General features: G+C 43.8%; 1 protein-coding gene across 1 annotated transcript in view; it reads right to left on the bottom strand.

Moving 5' to 3' along the window:
* DTNB (dystrobrevin beta) overlaps nucleotides 1-17,766 on the bottom strand; it is a gene marked incomplete at its 3' end in the record, with an annotated part of 190,990 nt that overhangs the window by 22,028 nt on the left and 151,196 nt on the right. The window contains 3 exon segments of the mRNA XM_080914824.1: nucleotides 9,825-9,921; nucleotides 12,108-12,221; nucleotides 13,118-13,203. Coding sequence (XP_080770950.1) covers nucleotides 9,825-9,921; nucleotides 12,108-12,221; nucleotides 13,118-13,203 — 297 coding nt within the window.

Here is a 17,766-nt window from a genome sequence, read left to right as displayed (position 1 = left end):
GCTCTCAAGTTTTTGTAAAGTCCAAACAACTATCACACTGTGATAGAACAAGTATGAATTTGGCCTTCTGTCCTAGGTTCAGTCACAAGAGCTTCGAAAAATCTTTAGACTCACCAGAAAGTTGAGAGTGCATGTATGCTACGGCTGCTCTCAGAAAAGGAGCTGTTTGCCAGAAAGCCCACAGCATGATTAAGTGTCAGAACATGCTGCCTCTCCAGACCTCTGAGGAACAGGAATAGAGATGAACTTAACTACCAAAGGCCAGTGACTGCATCCACTGTCCCTGTGAAGTGGTACCTAGTCATCCTGAATGTAGGGGTAGAACACACCTACATGCCAGGGGGCGGTGTCCCCAATGCAGGGAGAGAACTGTACTGGGGACCTTCTAGACCTTGCAGTATCTTTATCGATTTGCATCTTTTATGACATCCTTCGTATTAAATTGGAAACAACAAAGAAGGGGTTCTCTTAGTTGTGCAAACCATTATTGCAAATGATCAAACTTGAGGAAGTAGGAGGTCATTTTCAGTCAAATCAGACAGAAGTACAGGCAACGGGATCCCCAGTACTTACAACTTGTTTCTCAAGTCAGGGTCAGTCTTGTGAGATGAACCCTTAACCCAAGCTTTAGTGTTACGTGCAGTTAGTATCATAAATGGTTAAGTGATGGCAGCACCACCAGTTGGTGTCTGGAGTGAATAGGAAAACTGTTTGGTGCAAACCCTAACATATCTGGGGCTGAAATGTTCTCTGAGCAGAATCTTAATAGTAGTTAGCATAAACCCTTGTAGGGGTTAGAGAAATAGTTTAGTGGTTAAGAGCATTTGCTGCTCTTTCAGAGGACACACTGGATGGGTTACAACTAACCTGTAACTCCAGTTCCAGGGATCTGACATCTTCTGGTCTCTCTACCCCACCCTCACCCCAAAGTAACTCTTCATTTAGGAAGTTTTGTTGTCACTTGACAATGGCACAGGCCACAGAAGGTCTGGCTCTATAAAGATTACATTCTTCTTGCCATCTTTTTATTTTACAAATGTGACTGTGGGCGAGTCCAGTGTAAGTAAGCCCTGTGGGGTGGACAGGATGCTTTCCCATTTCGATGGCAGCAGTCCTGTCAGACTGTAAGGACCAGGACATGTGTTCGGACTGTTGGACCTGGAAAATTCCTTTCTCCATCTGAAGGGATGGTGACCTCACACAGAATGAAAGGTCACTGGGCAAGTATGCTGTGCTGGAGTCATGTCTGATCAAGGCTAGCCCTGTTTATTTAGTTAAGTGTTTGAATCAGCATCTCATATAGCCCAGGCTGTCCTTGACCTCGTCACTTCTCAAGTGGTAGGGTCATAGTCATGTCGTCACGCACAGCATTAAATTAGCCTTACAGGCTGGCAGTTCCTGGTACAGATCACGTCATTTCATAACATTTGACGAAAATGTAATGTTCACAGAAGTTCTGCTGCTGTCCCTCTTCTCAGGCAGGGAGAAGGGTCCCTCCAAGTCATAGGTCCCTGTCACACTCAGAGACAGATATCAGGAAGTGCTAGTGAGGAGAAGGCTCGAAGTGCTGTCAGCACTGCAGTGAGATTCTGCGTACAGGGATGCAGAGGAGGGTGCTGGTGGTCGGTGGCTGCCTACACATGACATGGCACTCGTCTCAGTGGCTGGCCACCATGATTGACAGGAAGAGACTGTCAGAGATGTAGGTAGGAGGGATAGAAAGGACTAGGGTCCCTTGCTTTCCCTCCAAACCCAGTCACTCATTCTCCTACTTGTCTTCTCTCTGACTTCCAAACAAGCTGGAGCTACCTGTCCTAACCCTCTTTGAGTCAACTGTGGCCATGCGACTCACTCTGATCAATGAAGAGGATGGTAGTGACTAAGTAGTGACTTCCTGGTAAAAATGTTTGAAAACTGGACTTGATTTTCTGTCTTTCTGTTTTGCTCAGGTAAATGTACCTTACCTATTGATGAGGAAGTGCATTCGATTAAAGAGACAGACAGAAACTATGTATGAGTCAGAAAAACAAGCCAATCAAATGAAGCAAGCACAAATCCAAGTAAACTCCCTACAGCCGCTGTTATTTCTAGGCTCTTAGTGAGGCACCTTCTCTCACTGACAGTCTCTCATCATCGCTCTTGCTTCTGCCACTCACTACCAATGCTCTCCTATCATAAAATCTAACACCTTAATTTTATTGATTAAATCACTAATACAATCTAACACAATAATGTGTATTCCTGAGAAACACTGGTAATTATTTCCTATTTTATGTATATAGCCTGCATGTATGTGTACCATGTGCATGCAGTACCCTGGGCAGCTACTGGAATCCCCAGGACTTGGGCTACAAACTGTTGTGAGTCATTATGTGCGTGCCAGGAATCAGACCTCTGGAAGAGTAGCTAGTGAGCCATTACCTGCTGAGCCATTTCTCTAGCCCCAAAAGATGGGGTCATTTTCAAATTAAATGTTTTATACTTCCTTTTAAAATTGGCATTTTATATTTCTCTATTGAATTTAGTTTACCCCAGGTTATTATTATGGACAGGTCCTTGATTTTCTCTTGTGGGATAACACATGTCCCCAACAAATCATTAATTAGTTAATACACATACCATTTAAAATACCCAGAGTCACCTGCTTTCCGAGCCCCCAAAGGCTCAGAGCAGAGAAAAAAATCGCTAATTCTGTCAAGAAGGTTGGTGGAAAAAGAGCCTACTGGAGACCATAGGATATCTACAGTTATCTAAAGAATTTTCCACTTTCATGCAAAGTCATTCAGAATACATTATTTGGACCTGAGGTCACCCCCACCACTGAGAAAATTATTTCAGGCAATTAAGGTCACTTAAGACACAAAACCAGGAGAAAATAAAAGAACATGAAAATGCAACAATAGTCTGGAGAATCATGCATATTTAAATAAGCACAAATTTAAAAAGCTTGGGTTTAAAATCAGAACATGCTCCCCTAGGTAAACAGGACCCAGACTTTGGCCACCTCACCCTACAATGGAGGAAAACTTCTGAGGGTTTTACACATAACCTTCTCAGAGGTCGATGGAAGGGGGTGGGGTATGCAGTGTTTATGCAGGGCAGAGGAACATGCAGAGGGCAGGAGTGGTCAGGGATGCTGACGTCCACTTACTGCCTGTTTTTGCTCTTCCTCCTAGAGGTGTGGCGATGAGAAGAGGCAGAAGAGAAAAGGACATTAGTGTCTGTCACCACAAACATTGAAGAAAGGACAGGAGAAACTGGGCAAATCTGGCCGAGCATAGGTCTGGAGAGCAATGAACTGATTCTCTCCAGAAGAGCACCAGTGGATGCAGTAAATGGCAGTCTTCAGTCCCAACCACTTATTGGATATACTGATGACTTCCAAAGAACCTTAGAGACCACTTAGTTCATCTTCTACTTCTTCAATATAGGTTAAGAGGCCTATAGTGTCAGCTACTTAAGGTAAACTGAAAGAGAAAGTTTAACCAAATCAGTTCATTCACAATATTCACATATGTTTAGGTCTATATCTCTAGGGCAGCTATTCCTGAGGTGTAGAATATGGACCATCAACATCAGTATCACCTGACAACTTGTCAGAGATGAACATTTTAGGCCCCCACCTGAGATCCGAATTTGAACGCTCTGGTGGGAGTGGGGACACCAACATGTATCCAAGGGTTCTGTCTGAGAGCCACTATTTTAGCACCCTAATGGTTCCACCTGCCCACAGGTGCTTTTCTTCTCTCCAGTCTTCCATCCATCAGTAACCATGCAGATGTCACACCAGCCTGCTTGCTTTCAAACTGCTTTGTTGTTTCCTTCAAGGATGCACATGCACGCTCTTTCCCCAGGGAACTGCAAACCGCTTCAGGACCTCAAGGCCTTTCAGAAAAGAATTCTAGGGGCTGGGATGGTATAACTTGGTTGGTAGGGTGCTTGCCTAGCTGCATGAAGCCCTTGGTTTGATCTCTTGTACTACATAAACCAGGCATGGTAGCTCATGACTGTTATTTTGGCCCTAGGGAGATGAGACAGGAGGATCACGAGTTTGAGGCTATCTTTGGCCACACAGTGGGTTAAAGAATAGACTGGGATACATGAGATCATGTCACAATAAAACAAATATAAAACAGAAACCTCAACGTGGAGGGAGGGGGAGGAAACTTTAGAGCTAGGCAATTGTGGTATATCTACGTAAGCCTAGCACTAGGAAGGCAGAGGCAAGAGGAGGCCTTGCATCAAGCTGCATTCTAGGAGAGCTTGACATCAGCTACATGGGCTACATGACAAGGCCTTGTTTGAGGGAAGGAGAGAATAGACTTTTCATTATCAGTCCTTCTATATTACTCTGGCACAGGACTACTTAGTAATTCTCATGCGTAAGGCACTGGGAAGAAAATCAGGCCTCTCGTTTATAACCTTACAGCAAGGGCAGGTAGGACGGATCATGCTAACCGTGGTTGACGGACGAATGTAGTGCCAGGCACCATAGAAAAAGCTGAAGGAAGTAAAAATAAATCCTTTGAGTTTTTCTTGTCTTGGTCCTATGCTCCTTGGTCACTGTCTTTCTGATCTCTTTGCTTTTTCTTTCTGTGCCTCACTATGGGTAGTGTGGCCAGGAAGCCTTCATAGTGCCTAGTGTATATATATATATAAATGTATGCCTGTGACAGCTCTCTCTATCAATACATGTCTGTCACAGCTCTACCTATGTTAGATCATAGATGCAGTGGTCCCTACTGTACCCGGGTAGAGGGACACAGGGGCAGATATGTATGCTCCTGCTCTTGAAGGGTCTGCAGGTCTGGGTGTGAGGGCAGAGTGATCTGCAAAGGAGATAGGGAAATCTGGAGAATATCTTTTATTCCTACAAGGGAGAGAGAGAGATGGACTGGAAATTCAACGAGCACCAAGAAATCCCCTGTGGCCCCAGTGTAGCCAGAGAAGAAGGTCTTTTTGCTGGAAACCAGTTGCTAGCACTGGGACTTAAATGCCACCCCATGCCCCAGCAGCCACACAGGGGCCCTGAGCACTGTCTGGGTTACCTGAGAAGTCTGAGGCTTCCCGTCACACCTGCAGCACAGAAGGACTAAGCTGCAGCTAGGAAGGATGCTTCTCTGAGACAAGCACACCTCCAGCTCTCGCTGGCAAGGACGTTGCCACAAGAGACATATTGTGCAGTTTCAAAACTGTTGTCACTACTCTCTGAAACAGAGTGAGATTGCCTGGGCACCAGGGAGGCAGAGGAGAAGGAGCTTTGCTAATTAAGTTCAAGACCACCAACCAGCCTAGTCCACCAAGTGAACCCCTGGCAAGCTCCAGGAAAGCCCTGTTTACACAATTAGACTGGTTGGGAGGGTGGGGCAATCCTCTGAAACTCTGGCTGTACCTGTACCTGAGAATCTGTTTACCTTGTACCTCAGGTTTGGTACTGAAGATAGCATGGCTCTGGTTTAACAGGACAGTAAGCTGCTGTTGTTGGCTCATGCCTTTATTCTCAGTGCGTGGGAAGCTCAGGTAGGAGGACTATCTCAAGGTCAGTCTTGAAAGAAAATAAGTAGAGTAAGCATGGATCTTTCAGAAATAGTATTTCAAGACCACACCATGGTCACTCTGCTGAGTAGCTTGCCCCAGCACACATCTCCATTTGACTTGTGGAAACATGGGCCAGGCTAGGATGGGTTCTCAGGACTGAGGAGGTGTTCCCTAGGCTGGTGTTATACAAACTTACAAAAGCTAGTCACATAAAGCTTTTAAGGCTCAGTCAACACAGTAAAAAGGTCAGATATAAGGTCTGAGAACATTTTCTTTCAGTCAGCTAAGGTTGGTCAACATGCACTGATGACAAGATGGTACTAACCTGGCTTAAAGGGGCCATAACATCTCAGTTATAAGGCACAAATCTAGATGGCTTAGGTTCCCTAAGATCATGAGTCTCTTCCCAAATGGTGGAAGAAGTAATAGCAGTTACAGCAATCATCTACAAGAGAATGACCCAAGTGTGGTTTGTGCCTGCACTCCTAGAACTCTAAGATGCCAAGGCAAAAGGATCATGAGCTCAAGGTCAGCCTGGAGATACTGGTAAGTTCTATGGCAGTCTGTGTTAAAAATCAATGTAGGAGCAGTATCAGAAAAAATTAAAATGAGGTAAAAATGTTGGAAAAAGAGTTAGAAACAGGGGCTGGAGAGATGGCTCAGCAGTTAAGGGCACTGACTGTTCTTCAAGGGGTCCCGAATTCAATTCCCTGCAATTACATGGTGGCTCCCAATATCTGTAATGGGATTTGATGCCCTTTTCTGGTATGTCTGAAGTGAGCAACAGTGTACTCGCATACATAAAATAAATAAATCTTAAAAAAAGAGTTAGAAACAAAAATACTGACAATTACTCATAGATTAAAGTAGCCTGAGACAGAGGTTAGTGTTGAGAAAAAAAAAACTATAAAGAAAATATGTACAGAAACATGGGTACTCAAGTGTCTGACATTGTATCATTAAAAGAAAAAATGTGAAGATTGCTGACACTCCAGGTGACAGGGACTGGATCTACTCATTATTCACCAAATATTTAGCATGACATTTAAAAACCTGAAAAAATATGCACATAAAATAATAATATTTATTATTAATTTTTATTAATCTTATAAATTAATATAATAGTATTAATTTAATAATATGTATTATTTTGAGAATGGGTCTCCTATATAGACTAGGTTGGCCTTGAACTCATAGAGATTCCCAGCCTCTGCCTCCCAAGTACTGGGATTAAAGGCATGTACACATCTGGCGTATGATTTATTTTTTATATATGTATATGTGTGTACTTGCTTGTTTATACATGCATCATGTACATACAGGTGTACTCAGAGAGCCAGAAGAGAACATGGTGGTGTACAATAACCTCAGCACTGAGAGGAAGAAGCAAGCAGATCTCTATGAGTTCCAAGCTAGCTAAGGTACTAAGACCCTGCCTTTAAAAAAAAAAAAAAAAACACACACACACACACACAAAGTAAAGTGTGGTATTTTGAATCAATTTGGCCCATGGAATTGCTACTATTAGGAGGTGTGGCCTTGCTGAAGTAGGTGTGGCCTTTCTGGAGGAAGTACATCACTGTGGGGTGGGCTTTGAGGTCCTAAGTTTAAGTTCTTCCCAGTGTGTAAGATGCTTTCCGCTGGCTGCAGGGGCAAGCCAGTCTCCTCCTGGTTGCCCTACGATCAAGAAGTAGAACTCTTGGTTCATTCGGTACCATATCTGGCTGCATGCTATCTTGCTTCCCTGTCATGATGATAATGGACTGAACCTCTGAAACTGTAAACCAGCCCCAATTAAGTAAGAGTTGCCTTGGTCATGGTGTTTCTTCACAGCAATAAAAACCCTAAGACTCAAAGTAAACCAAAAATCACAACTGGGCAGCTTCCCATTCATACATGGCTAACATCTGGGAGCCCTTCCCTGAAAGCAGCTGACACAGGCAGGGGGAGGGAATGCCCACATCATCTCCTGGCTGATCAGTGTGTCAATTCCACAAGGTGGAGCTTTCAACACCTTGCAAGGCACAAGGTATCACAGGAGACAAATGTTTGTGTGCACAGCTGCTGTTGTGAGTGGGGGATGGGGCCACTGAGTTGAATATCTGGCATCTACTCAAGGGAACTGGACTGACTAGGTTTCTGGATAAAGTTTTCTTGAAATTAGACTCACTTGCACATAAAATATTTCTGAGAGAAAATCTGTAACAGGGTCTATGCAGAAACACGTCTGTCCATGTAAAATAAACCAAATACCAGGACCAAGCTAGGGGGGAAAAAACCTCAGCCCAAGATTAAAAGAAGTAATTGCTTGAGGAAGTAAAGCATCAGTTTCCAACACAAATATAAAACTTCTGCCAGGCGCCAGTACCCACTGGCTTTATTATTATGAAGGGGTAGGCTCAGAATGTGGACACTGCGGAGAAGTCTCAGCTACTGCTTTCTTGAGTCGCCATTCCTAGCTGGACCCTGGTCACCTAAGGCTTGGCTGATTGATTGATTACATAGATCTTCTACTGTCATCCTTTTGTTTCTTGCTCCTCAAGACTGCTGAGTATTGTCTCAAACTTGACGTGTGAAAACTTTAGTAACTCCTCTTTGTCTCGGATTTAGTTTACTCTCTTCAGTCCCTCTGGTTGTTGTATCTGTGCGGTGTGGTGAGGTACAGCCTGGACAGGTAGGACCTAAAATACCAACACACAGGCAACCATCCTCCAATACCTGCTCCACAACCCACTGAGTGTTTCTGTTCACTGCTAATTTACTGTCCAGGTGGGGACATTTACTGCCAACCATTGCCTGTTTTTGATCTGAGGTAAGGGGCTATATTTTTCATCAAACAGAAAAAGCCAAAAATGTAGATTTATTCACTTCCCTTATATACTAAACCTAGAGCAGATATCCTGATTCCCCCCCCCCCGATATTGTAGTTATTATTCAGATTCATGATAAGTAAGCTGGCTTACATGATGTTACCTTTGTGACCACCTGACTGGGTTAAGGGACATCCACAGACATGATTATACTATCCCAGGCATGCCCCTCAATACTGAAAAGAGCTTGGTACTGGAACCAGCAGACCAAGGACAGAAGATCTGCTTTTACTAACAGGGAAAGACACCATCCAGACCACAGAGGAACTGGATAAAACCAGAAGGCAAGGAAAACAAGTGTGTTCTCTCTTAGGAGGAGTGGTGTTTATCTACACTGGAGCTCCCCTGGCTTTGGCCCCTCAGACTCTAGGACGTAGGTCGATAACCCAACACCCATTCCTTACACACCAGCCTCTGGATTGGGGTGATACAGTCAGCACTGCAGGTTCTCAGGCTGTGAGACACTGGATTTCTGGTGTCCCCCAGTACATCTCTCTGCCTCCATAAAGAAGCAAGCTTCTTTCCATAATATATAGCTATAAATGTTGTGTGGTGTTGTTTCTCTGTAAACATTCAAATACAGTTTGCTATATATTGCTATATATTTGTCAAATATTTGAAAACCTGTCTTAAAAGAAACTATAGCTGGGTGGTGGTGGTGCACCCCTTTCATCCCAGCACTCGAGAGACAGAAGCAGGAGGATCTCTGATTTGGAGGCCAGCCTGGTCTACAGAGTGAGTACCAGAACAGCCAGGGCTAAACAGGCTACACAGAGAAATCCTGTCTCAAAAACAACAACAACAACAAAAGAAAGTTTAAGTAGTTAAGAAATATTTGGCACTTAACACACATTAATTCCTGATTTACAAACATCCTTGTTTTTAATTATTTTATGTGTATGAGTGCTTTCCTCATGTTTATGCCTGTGCACCACGTACTTGTATGCCTGGAGCTCACAGAGGTCAGAAGAGGGTGTCAGATCCCCAGGAACTGGAGTTACAAATGGTTATGAGGTACATGTGGATTCTAGGAATATAAAGTGAGTCTTCTGGGAAAGCAGCCAGTGAGCCACTTAACCATCAAGCCAAAGAACATTACTCTATTTCTAATACTAATTTTATTTTTCTCATTTATTTATTGTGTGTATGTGTGCACATGTGTGCATACAGAAGTCAGAGGATAATTCTCAGGAGTCGGTTCTCTGCTTCCACCCTGGGGTTTGAACTCAAGTACTCAGGCTTGCCAGCACCTGCTTTTTCCTGCTAAGGCATCTTACAGGCTCTATGCTGATTTCTGACTGACGTCTAATCAGGCCACATTTGAGCAAATGTCCCTGAAAACTGTTCCTAGTCCAAACAGTGCCCTGTGGTTTGGTGAGAGATGTGGTGAGGGGAGCACACAGGTCGGGTTCTTACCTTTAGCAGCTTCATCAGCCCCTCCAGCTGCACCATCAGCTCCCGCCTACTCTCCTGCAGTGCGGACATCCTCTGCTCCAGCTCATCTTTCCTTTGCCTGCCCGAGAGGAGGTTGGAGCTCATTAGAACTGGAACTTTGTGACTGGCAAGTCCTAAACTCACACATATAGGCCAAAATCTAAAGGACATTAAATACTTATAAACGGATCCGGCCTTTAATACTACACTGATAAGCAGAGGTTGCTTTGTTAGATAAAATGTCTCTTTTATCTCATGCTGACCTTAAATTATGTAGCTGAGGATAATCTTGAACTTCTGATCTTCTTGCCTCCACCACCCAAATGCTGGAATTACAGGCATGCACCACCATGCTTAGTTTACGCTGTGCTGTGATTGAACTCAGGGTTTTGTGTGTGCTAGGCAAGCACTCTACCAAATGAGCTATATCCTTCACCCTTTAGTTCTTATGATCAATGCGGATAGTCCACCAGCTTCTTTCAGTGTTAGCAATTCTGGGCAATTATTTCCTATTTCAAAATCCTAAAGAAATTCTTCTGTTTTCTCCCAGAAATTTGTAAGTTGTGTCTTTCTATTTAATTCATCTGCTATTGGCTTTGTACTGTGTGTCCACATGTAGAGACGACTGGCCTAGCTCAGGGATCAAACATCCCTCCTTGCCTCATGCTACAGAGGCTGTTTCTGAGTTCTCAAGCTATAGATCCCCTTGGACTTAGACTCCTGCTTCTTGCTCCTTTGTGTGGCATGACAGCATCCTTGGTCTCAGCCTGTGCTGACTAAATCTGTAAGACTTTTTAGGTCCTTATACTATCACCAGATACCTTTAGTAACTGCAGTTCTGCAACAGATTCCAGAATGACAGTTTCCACTTTTCTAGATATAAAAATAGTCACCTGTCCCATAGCCAAGCAAATGAAGTAGTAGAGGTGTGACTTAAGCTGACAGCTGACTCTTCCTCTGCTGGGCCAGCATTTGCTTCCTGTCTTTCGTAGTAAAGCATTTACTATTTGACCATCCCAGAAGTGTGGCAGTGGGAACAATGGACCACCAACTAAATCCCAAGCTGAAATGAAGCTTCTGTTTTCTTTCTGAGATAGGGTTTTACTTTGCAGCCATGGCTGGCCTGGGACTCACAGAAATCCTCCTGCCTTCACTTCTAGTGCTAGGATCAAAGGTGTGCACTGATGTGTTCATCCTGAAATGAAGCTTTGGGAGAAAAGGGCACTCTGAACTGGCTAACTGTATTCATCTGCACGGTTTAAATTCTTTATGTTCTATTTATTGATGATTAGGATCTAAATAACAGGATACAAGTAGAAAAAAATAATTATTGCTCCTCACTGAAAAGAAATCATGGTTAAGGTCTCAAAAAAAAAAAAAAAATAAAATAAAAACTCTGCTCTTTAGCTATGCTGTCTCAGACGATAGCATTTTCATAATTAAGAGTGAGAAAGCTAGGGTGGTGCAGGCTTATAATCCTAGCCCCAGGGACACTGACGAAGGAAGATTACCACAAGTTCAAAGCCAGCCTGTACGACCTAAGGCTAGAAGTTCTAGGCCAGCCTGGGCTACAGAATGAGATCTTATCTCACCCTACGCCCACGGGAAAGAAAAATCAAATATCACTTCACTCATGGGAACACAGATTCCTATGGTACAGAGGGAAAAAAGGCTCTCATCCAAGATCTGGTCATTACACACCATGTTATCCAGAGAAGACTTCCCCATCCTCTCCCAGAGAACAAAAACAGGGAGCCAATCCCCTCTATACTGACCCTATAGCCTGTGTTCACAGCTCTGAGAGGTGAGACAGCACCACAGCAAAGGTGCAAGGCATTCAGTTCACTTAGTTTCCTGTCTCAGAGCTGGTGCACAGGCAACATGCTGCCCTAGCCCTGCCTGTCTGAAGTGCTAGGAGCCTCTAAATCAGAGCTTACAAGAGAAATGGAGCCATTGCAAGTTAACTGTAATACAAGTACCCCCCCACCCCCAGCATAAGAAATCACAGCTGTCTTTTAAAAACAACCCCTAGATGATGAACACTACCCACTACTTAACTTGGGATTTGTGCGAGCCCAGTTTTCACCTAGCTTTGTAATGTTGCCTGAGGACCCATCTCCCCAGAGTGGTTGATGGGTCTCACAGGCAGCCTGTTCTGACAAGTCAGGTTCTACTGATGAACAGATTCTCTCTCACCAGTTTGGTTTCCCAGTACAGGAATTCCCACCACAGCTGCAGTCTGGGAGCAGGTGGATATGTACGTACCTTAGCAACCGCAGCTCTGCCAGCAGCGTGGGGTTCTGCTGGGCCTTCTCAGGAGTGGGCTGGGAAGCCTGTTCATGCTCCAGCCGCAGGCGCTGGATCTCCTGTAGGATCTCTCTGAGGATGGAGGATGGCGGGAGGCGCTGTTAGTGTTCGATGGTTCTTTTTTTCTCCCACATGAGCTGTTTTTACCCCCTCGTGCCTTCCCTACTCTCTGTTCTGAGGATTCTAAACCATCAGGTATGAAATGGATACTTTCACCTGATGGCTCCTCAGGTGCTCTGCCCACAGACGTTCTTTTCAAGAGCTTCAACCTCCTCCAGGAAGGGGAAATGACAACTGGAACAGTTTGCTTGCCCCCCTCCTCTCCAGGGGAAAAGAACATTTGTAGCCTCCCAATGTAGCTCCTGTGTGGCCTTCCCACCTCTTCCTCCATCTCTCCCTTCCTTGGCTCCTGGCTACTGATTGGAGGTTGCTGTTATTTCCTACTCAGTCATGCTACACAGGGCCAGTCTCCTTGCTCTGATCTACCTTTTACTGCGCAGTGCTGTAATGTGTGGTCCCCAGGCCTTTTCACAATATTTAAACTGGCTTTTTAAAATAAAACAAGACCAGTTTCATGTAGTCCAACAGGCCAGGATGAGCTGCTAGGTCAGGGCAAAATGCTACAAGGAAGGAGGGGAGTAAGGACCTGAGGGATAGATACACTGTGGGAGTAAGGAGTCCGCAGAGACTCTCCAGAGGGGGCAGAGCAGAGCTTAGAGCAGAACCAACAGTGTCTCCTGGTGCTGGGTCCTCCTGCTTGCTGAAGAGTCATACAGAGCTGGGTGGGTAGAGGCAGGAAGGCGGAGAGATCAAAGTCAGCCTCTGCTACACAGTGAGTTGAGGTCACTCTGGGTCACCATTTCAGAGAAGCAGAAGGGACAAAGACACCAAGCATGCTGTGAGGCAATGAGGACCGCCCAGGAGCCTGTTCTGGCTGTGCGACACGGGTCAGAAACCCCCATTCTTACCTGTTTTTGTTTTCCAGTTCTGCAATGAGTTGTCTCTGTTGTTTGTTGGCATCAAAGGTGAAGCTGGCATCAGTGGGAGGACGAGTCTACAGTGGAGAAAGGTTTTTTGTTTTGTTTTGTTTTTTCCAAATTCATGTATCTACAGTCTGAGACTGCTGATTCAATAAAAAAAAAAACAAACAAACAAAAAAAAAAAAAAACCAATTTTGGAGGTTTATTTTATATACCATAAAACCTATCCAATCCTATATTCTTAGTAAATTGAAACATTTTTGTAACTAACCACCAGTTTTAGAACATTTTATCACCATACAATAACAGGATAGTTTGTGTCCGTTGCTTCCAAGTATGGGGAGTGAGCTCAGGCAACCACTGGGCACTGATGGACTTCCTACCTGGATTGCTTTCCTAGAAACTTGGCCCAACAGAATAATTCTGTGTGTAGTTCTGATTTTAATGTAGCAGGAGGTTTTGATGTTCATGAATGTTTGTTACTAAGGGGTACTCTTGCTTTTAGCAGCTACAGATGAAGCAGTAATAACTTTTGCTTACAGGTCTTTATATCATTATGCACTTTGTTTTATTTTGCATGTGTGTACACGCCTTGTGAGGGTGTAACATGGAGAACATACATGCATGTGTTGTCTGTCTCCGTCAGGCTTGGTGGCACCACTCAGCAACCTCATAGGCCCCAATATATGTTTTATTTACATGATCTGGAACTGCTGAGCTGCATGCTAACACTATAAAAAGGTCTGAGAAACTTCTATGCTGTTTCCAAAAGTGACTGCTACCTCATCCTTGGGTTCCAATTGTTTTTATTTTTTCTTTAAGTTTTACTTTATATGTTTATGCATGTGGGTATTTTGCCAGCAGGTCTGTCTGTGAACCTGGTACCTGCAGAGACCTCCTAAACTGGAGTAACACATGGTTGCTAGTCACTATGTGGGTGCTGGGAATTGAACCAGGGTCCTATGGAAGAGTAACCAGTATTCTTAACCACCAAGCCACAGCCCCAATTTCATAGTATTCTTACTGAAACCTGTTAAAATCCTTTTGGCTTCAACATTCTCATTGTAAAGACCGTACCTGTGAGGTTTTCTTTTTTAAAATAGAAGTGAGTTTACATTTCATAAAACCACATCCCCCTTTTTAGACAGGAGCTTGGGCTGGCCTAGAATATATATAGCCAAGGATGAGTCTGAACTTCAGAATCTCCTTCCTCTAACCACCCAAATACTTACAGGTGTCTGGCACCACACCTGGTTTTTGCAGTGCTAGGATTGTACCCAGGGCTTGGTGCACACTGGACACGTACTCTACTAACTAATCAAATCCCAGCCTCTGACCTAATGTTTACGATTCCCTTTAATGCCATGCCCATTTGCAATCACAATCTATCTCCGCCTGTCCTGAGAGCTGCCGTTCTGTCTCTGGAGGCTCACTGATTCTGTATATCACACACAAACCAAACCATAGCCCTTGCATCTGACTTCCTTAGTGTAACAAAATGCTCTCAAGCTTCACTCCTATTACACCACAAATCAATATTTCTTTTTTATGGGTGAATAATATTCCATAATATATCATATTTTTCTATCTAACCACCGACTTACATTTGGGCTGTTTCTACTTTTTGGCTACTTTAATGATGTTATGAATATTCATGTAGAAATAGGTTCTTCCTCTTGGTTATTCATCTGGAAGTAAAACTGCTGAGCCACATTGTAACTGCCTTTGGAGACCGTTTGTTTCCAAAGTGGCTAGGTTAGTTTCCATGACGCTGTAATACATTGCCACTTTCCTTCATGTTTGCCAACACTTGTCCGTCTTTTTGCGGAGTCATTCTTGTGGGTGTGAGGAGGTATTTCATTGCACATTCCTTTCTTTAGGAACTGTGATGTTGGGCACATTCTCATGTGATTAATCATGATTTGTGTCATCTTTAGAGAGACCATGTGTGTGTAATGTGTATCTTTGTTAGCTCCTTCAAGAACAATAAATACTTAGAAACACCATACACACACTGCAGTTAATGGGTTGGGGTCTGGGGGTATAGCTCAGCTAAGAGGGTGCTTGCCCTAGTACATGAAACAGTGGTTTTGATTCCCAACACCCCAACCTCACATAAAAACAGGTATGGTGACACATATCTGTAAACCTCTCAGGTGGAGGCAGGAGGATCAACTTCAGTTACACAGCCAAGTATTGAGATTATACTGTTCCCAAGAATGGCTGAACTACCTTATCCTCTGGTTCCAACGTCTTTTTTAAGGTTTACTTTATATGTGAGACTCTATCTAGATCTGCCCACACCTCCCCCTCAACCGCATATGTATTAGCCAAGGAACACAGAAAGGAAAAAGGGATAATGAGGTGTTTCCCTTCCTCTCGGCAGCTAGAATGGAAGCACTCAGCTGGGCTCTCTGCCAGTCATGCTCACTTTGTATCTTCTCTGCTTTGTCTCAAGTACGACCTACAAGAAGCAGGGACCTACTAATATCGTGCCCAGAGTTGGAAGATTCAATAGCAAATCTTTTCATATGCTGTTTTCTAAATAAATAGGTAAACCGGCACAGAGAATCTGCTTATTACTAGATTACCTAACATTTTTCTTCTTAAAAAACAAAGATAACTTCCTTCTTCCCTTAGAAGTATGTAGCAGCAGCCGGCTGAGCAACCCCCATGCTGTATTTGGAGTCTTGTAAGAGCCTGTGTTGAGCATCACAAGTGGCTTGAGAATGAACTGAATATGAATAATTGGTTTCTGATTTTGAAAACAGTGGAATTAAAAGCTATAGTTCTCTGTAAGGGTGAGAGCAGAGGAAATTACAGATGTGGGAAGGACATGAATTGTGTGAGAACAAGTGTGCTTGGTGGGATTCACTGGAAACACTTAAATAACCTTTGATGCTTTTCAGTCTGACTGCAAACATGGTGTCTTCTATAGCGCCCCAGAAGCACTGTTTCTTACACGGAAGTGGAGAAGCAACAGTTCCTGTAGGCAGAATGGGTCTGGTTTTTCACCTACCTGAACTCATAAGAGAACCCCAACCCAGCCTTAGTTAATTTCTTTCGAGAACAAAAATCAACGTATTCATTTCTTGACTCCTCTGAACCAGACACACTATTCAAGCAACTAGTGATACCCTGGTGAATGGCAAAATCTTCATCTCATGGAGCTGACATTATAGCAGGGGAGATTAGAACAAAAAAAAAAAAAATAAGTAAACAAACACACATATCACAGTAACAGGCATAAGGCCATGACTTAAAGAGAGGGTTGTGGGATGATGTCATTATTCAACAAGGCAGGTCCAGCCTATCACTGAATGAGAAGGAAAGGTAGGTGGGAAAAAGTCTAGGAAGGAGAGAAGAGAAGCGGGAGATTTGAGAGGAAGTAACGTGGAAGCAGATATGGATGTTTCTCTCGGTGCATCTCTATAGGGCTAAGGTTGTTATGAATATTTTATAAGGGATGGAATTGTATAGGATCATTTGACTTATCTAGGTGGGCAAATTATATTCATCCCAATTGGATCAGAGTATTTTGGTGCGTTCTTTGATGTGACAACTTAACAGTTCTAAGAGTGTAGTGGTAGAACACACAAAGGCCGACACAGAGTTGGGATATGTGTGCAAGGCTTGGCAACAACATACCAAGGGGAAGTGAGAGAAAACAACACATGGGGAGGTTGTGGACCCGGGACAGAAGCAGCTGGGGCATGTGGGGTGGACCGCACATGGATCGGAAGAAGCCTGTGTCTGTGAACACTTAGAGGCGGCATGGAGCTGCTAAGATAAAGATACCCTACAGTGCCATGTGGCCCTACAGTTGCCAGCACTAGCGTGGGATAAAAGGTTATCACTTTTTGATTTTGACTGCGACAACAAACCAGAAGGCTGGGGAAGAGCATGCGCATGAGAGAAAAGGGGCGGTGCCAGGGTACTGGCCTTGCTGGAATAGCTGAAGGCAGGCAGCCGAAGGGCTTGAAAGTGATGAAGAAAAATCTGGTCGCCAAGAGTTTGTGAGTTCCCATGTAGTCATTTCAGCACAAATTTGAGAAGGGAAACTGAAGAAAGGAACCCTTCATGCAAAGGAAACAGCGTGGGTGTAGAAGACCTGATGAAACTATACTTGAGTGTACATACAGTGCTGAGACATTCTGATCATGGTTCTGGTTCTCCATCTTAACTTACTCTAAAAAAAGTGACCATTTTAAGCAGACAATAGGAAAATAAGTTATTTCCATAAGCGCACAGTAATTTGTTATGGGGATTCTGCCCCACTCACTTCCTCTAGGCTATATTTTCTTTCCTGGTGCTGATGTATCTTTTTGCAAATGCTTGTCATACTCCATACTTCAGTAAACAAGTATTTAAAGCCAACCTTTGATCAGCTGGACTACCTCATTCATGAGAGAGCTTCTATCACACAGCAAATCCTTTAGCAAGATCATGACCTCTCCCTACTCCTTCCTTCTTCCTCCAGGTGAGGAGACTCTGGCAAGATCTAGGGCTGCTGACTCATGTGGAAGGGGACCTGAGAAGCTCCCATTCCACTGAAAATCCCATTTAACAGTGACTTCACAAAAATCTGTATCTCATCCTTAAAATACTCTAGGTCAAAACCATTGTTCTCTGGACTT

This window comes from Micromys minutus (assembly GCF_963924665.1).
Source record: "Micromys minutus genome assembly, chromosome: 1".
NCBI classification, from domain to species: domain Eukaryota; kingdom Metazoa; phylum Chordata; class Mammalia; order Rodentia; family Muridae; genus Micromys; species Micromys minutus.
Note: the sequence above shows the minus strand (reverse complement) of the source record. Positions and strands in the feature narration are given on the sequence as shown.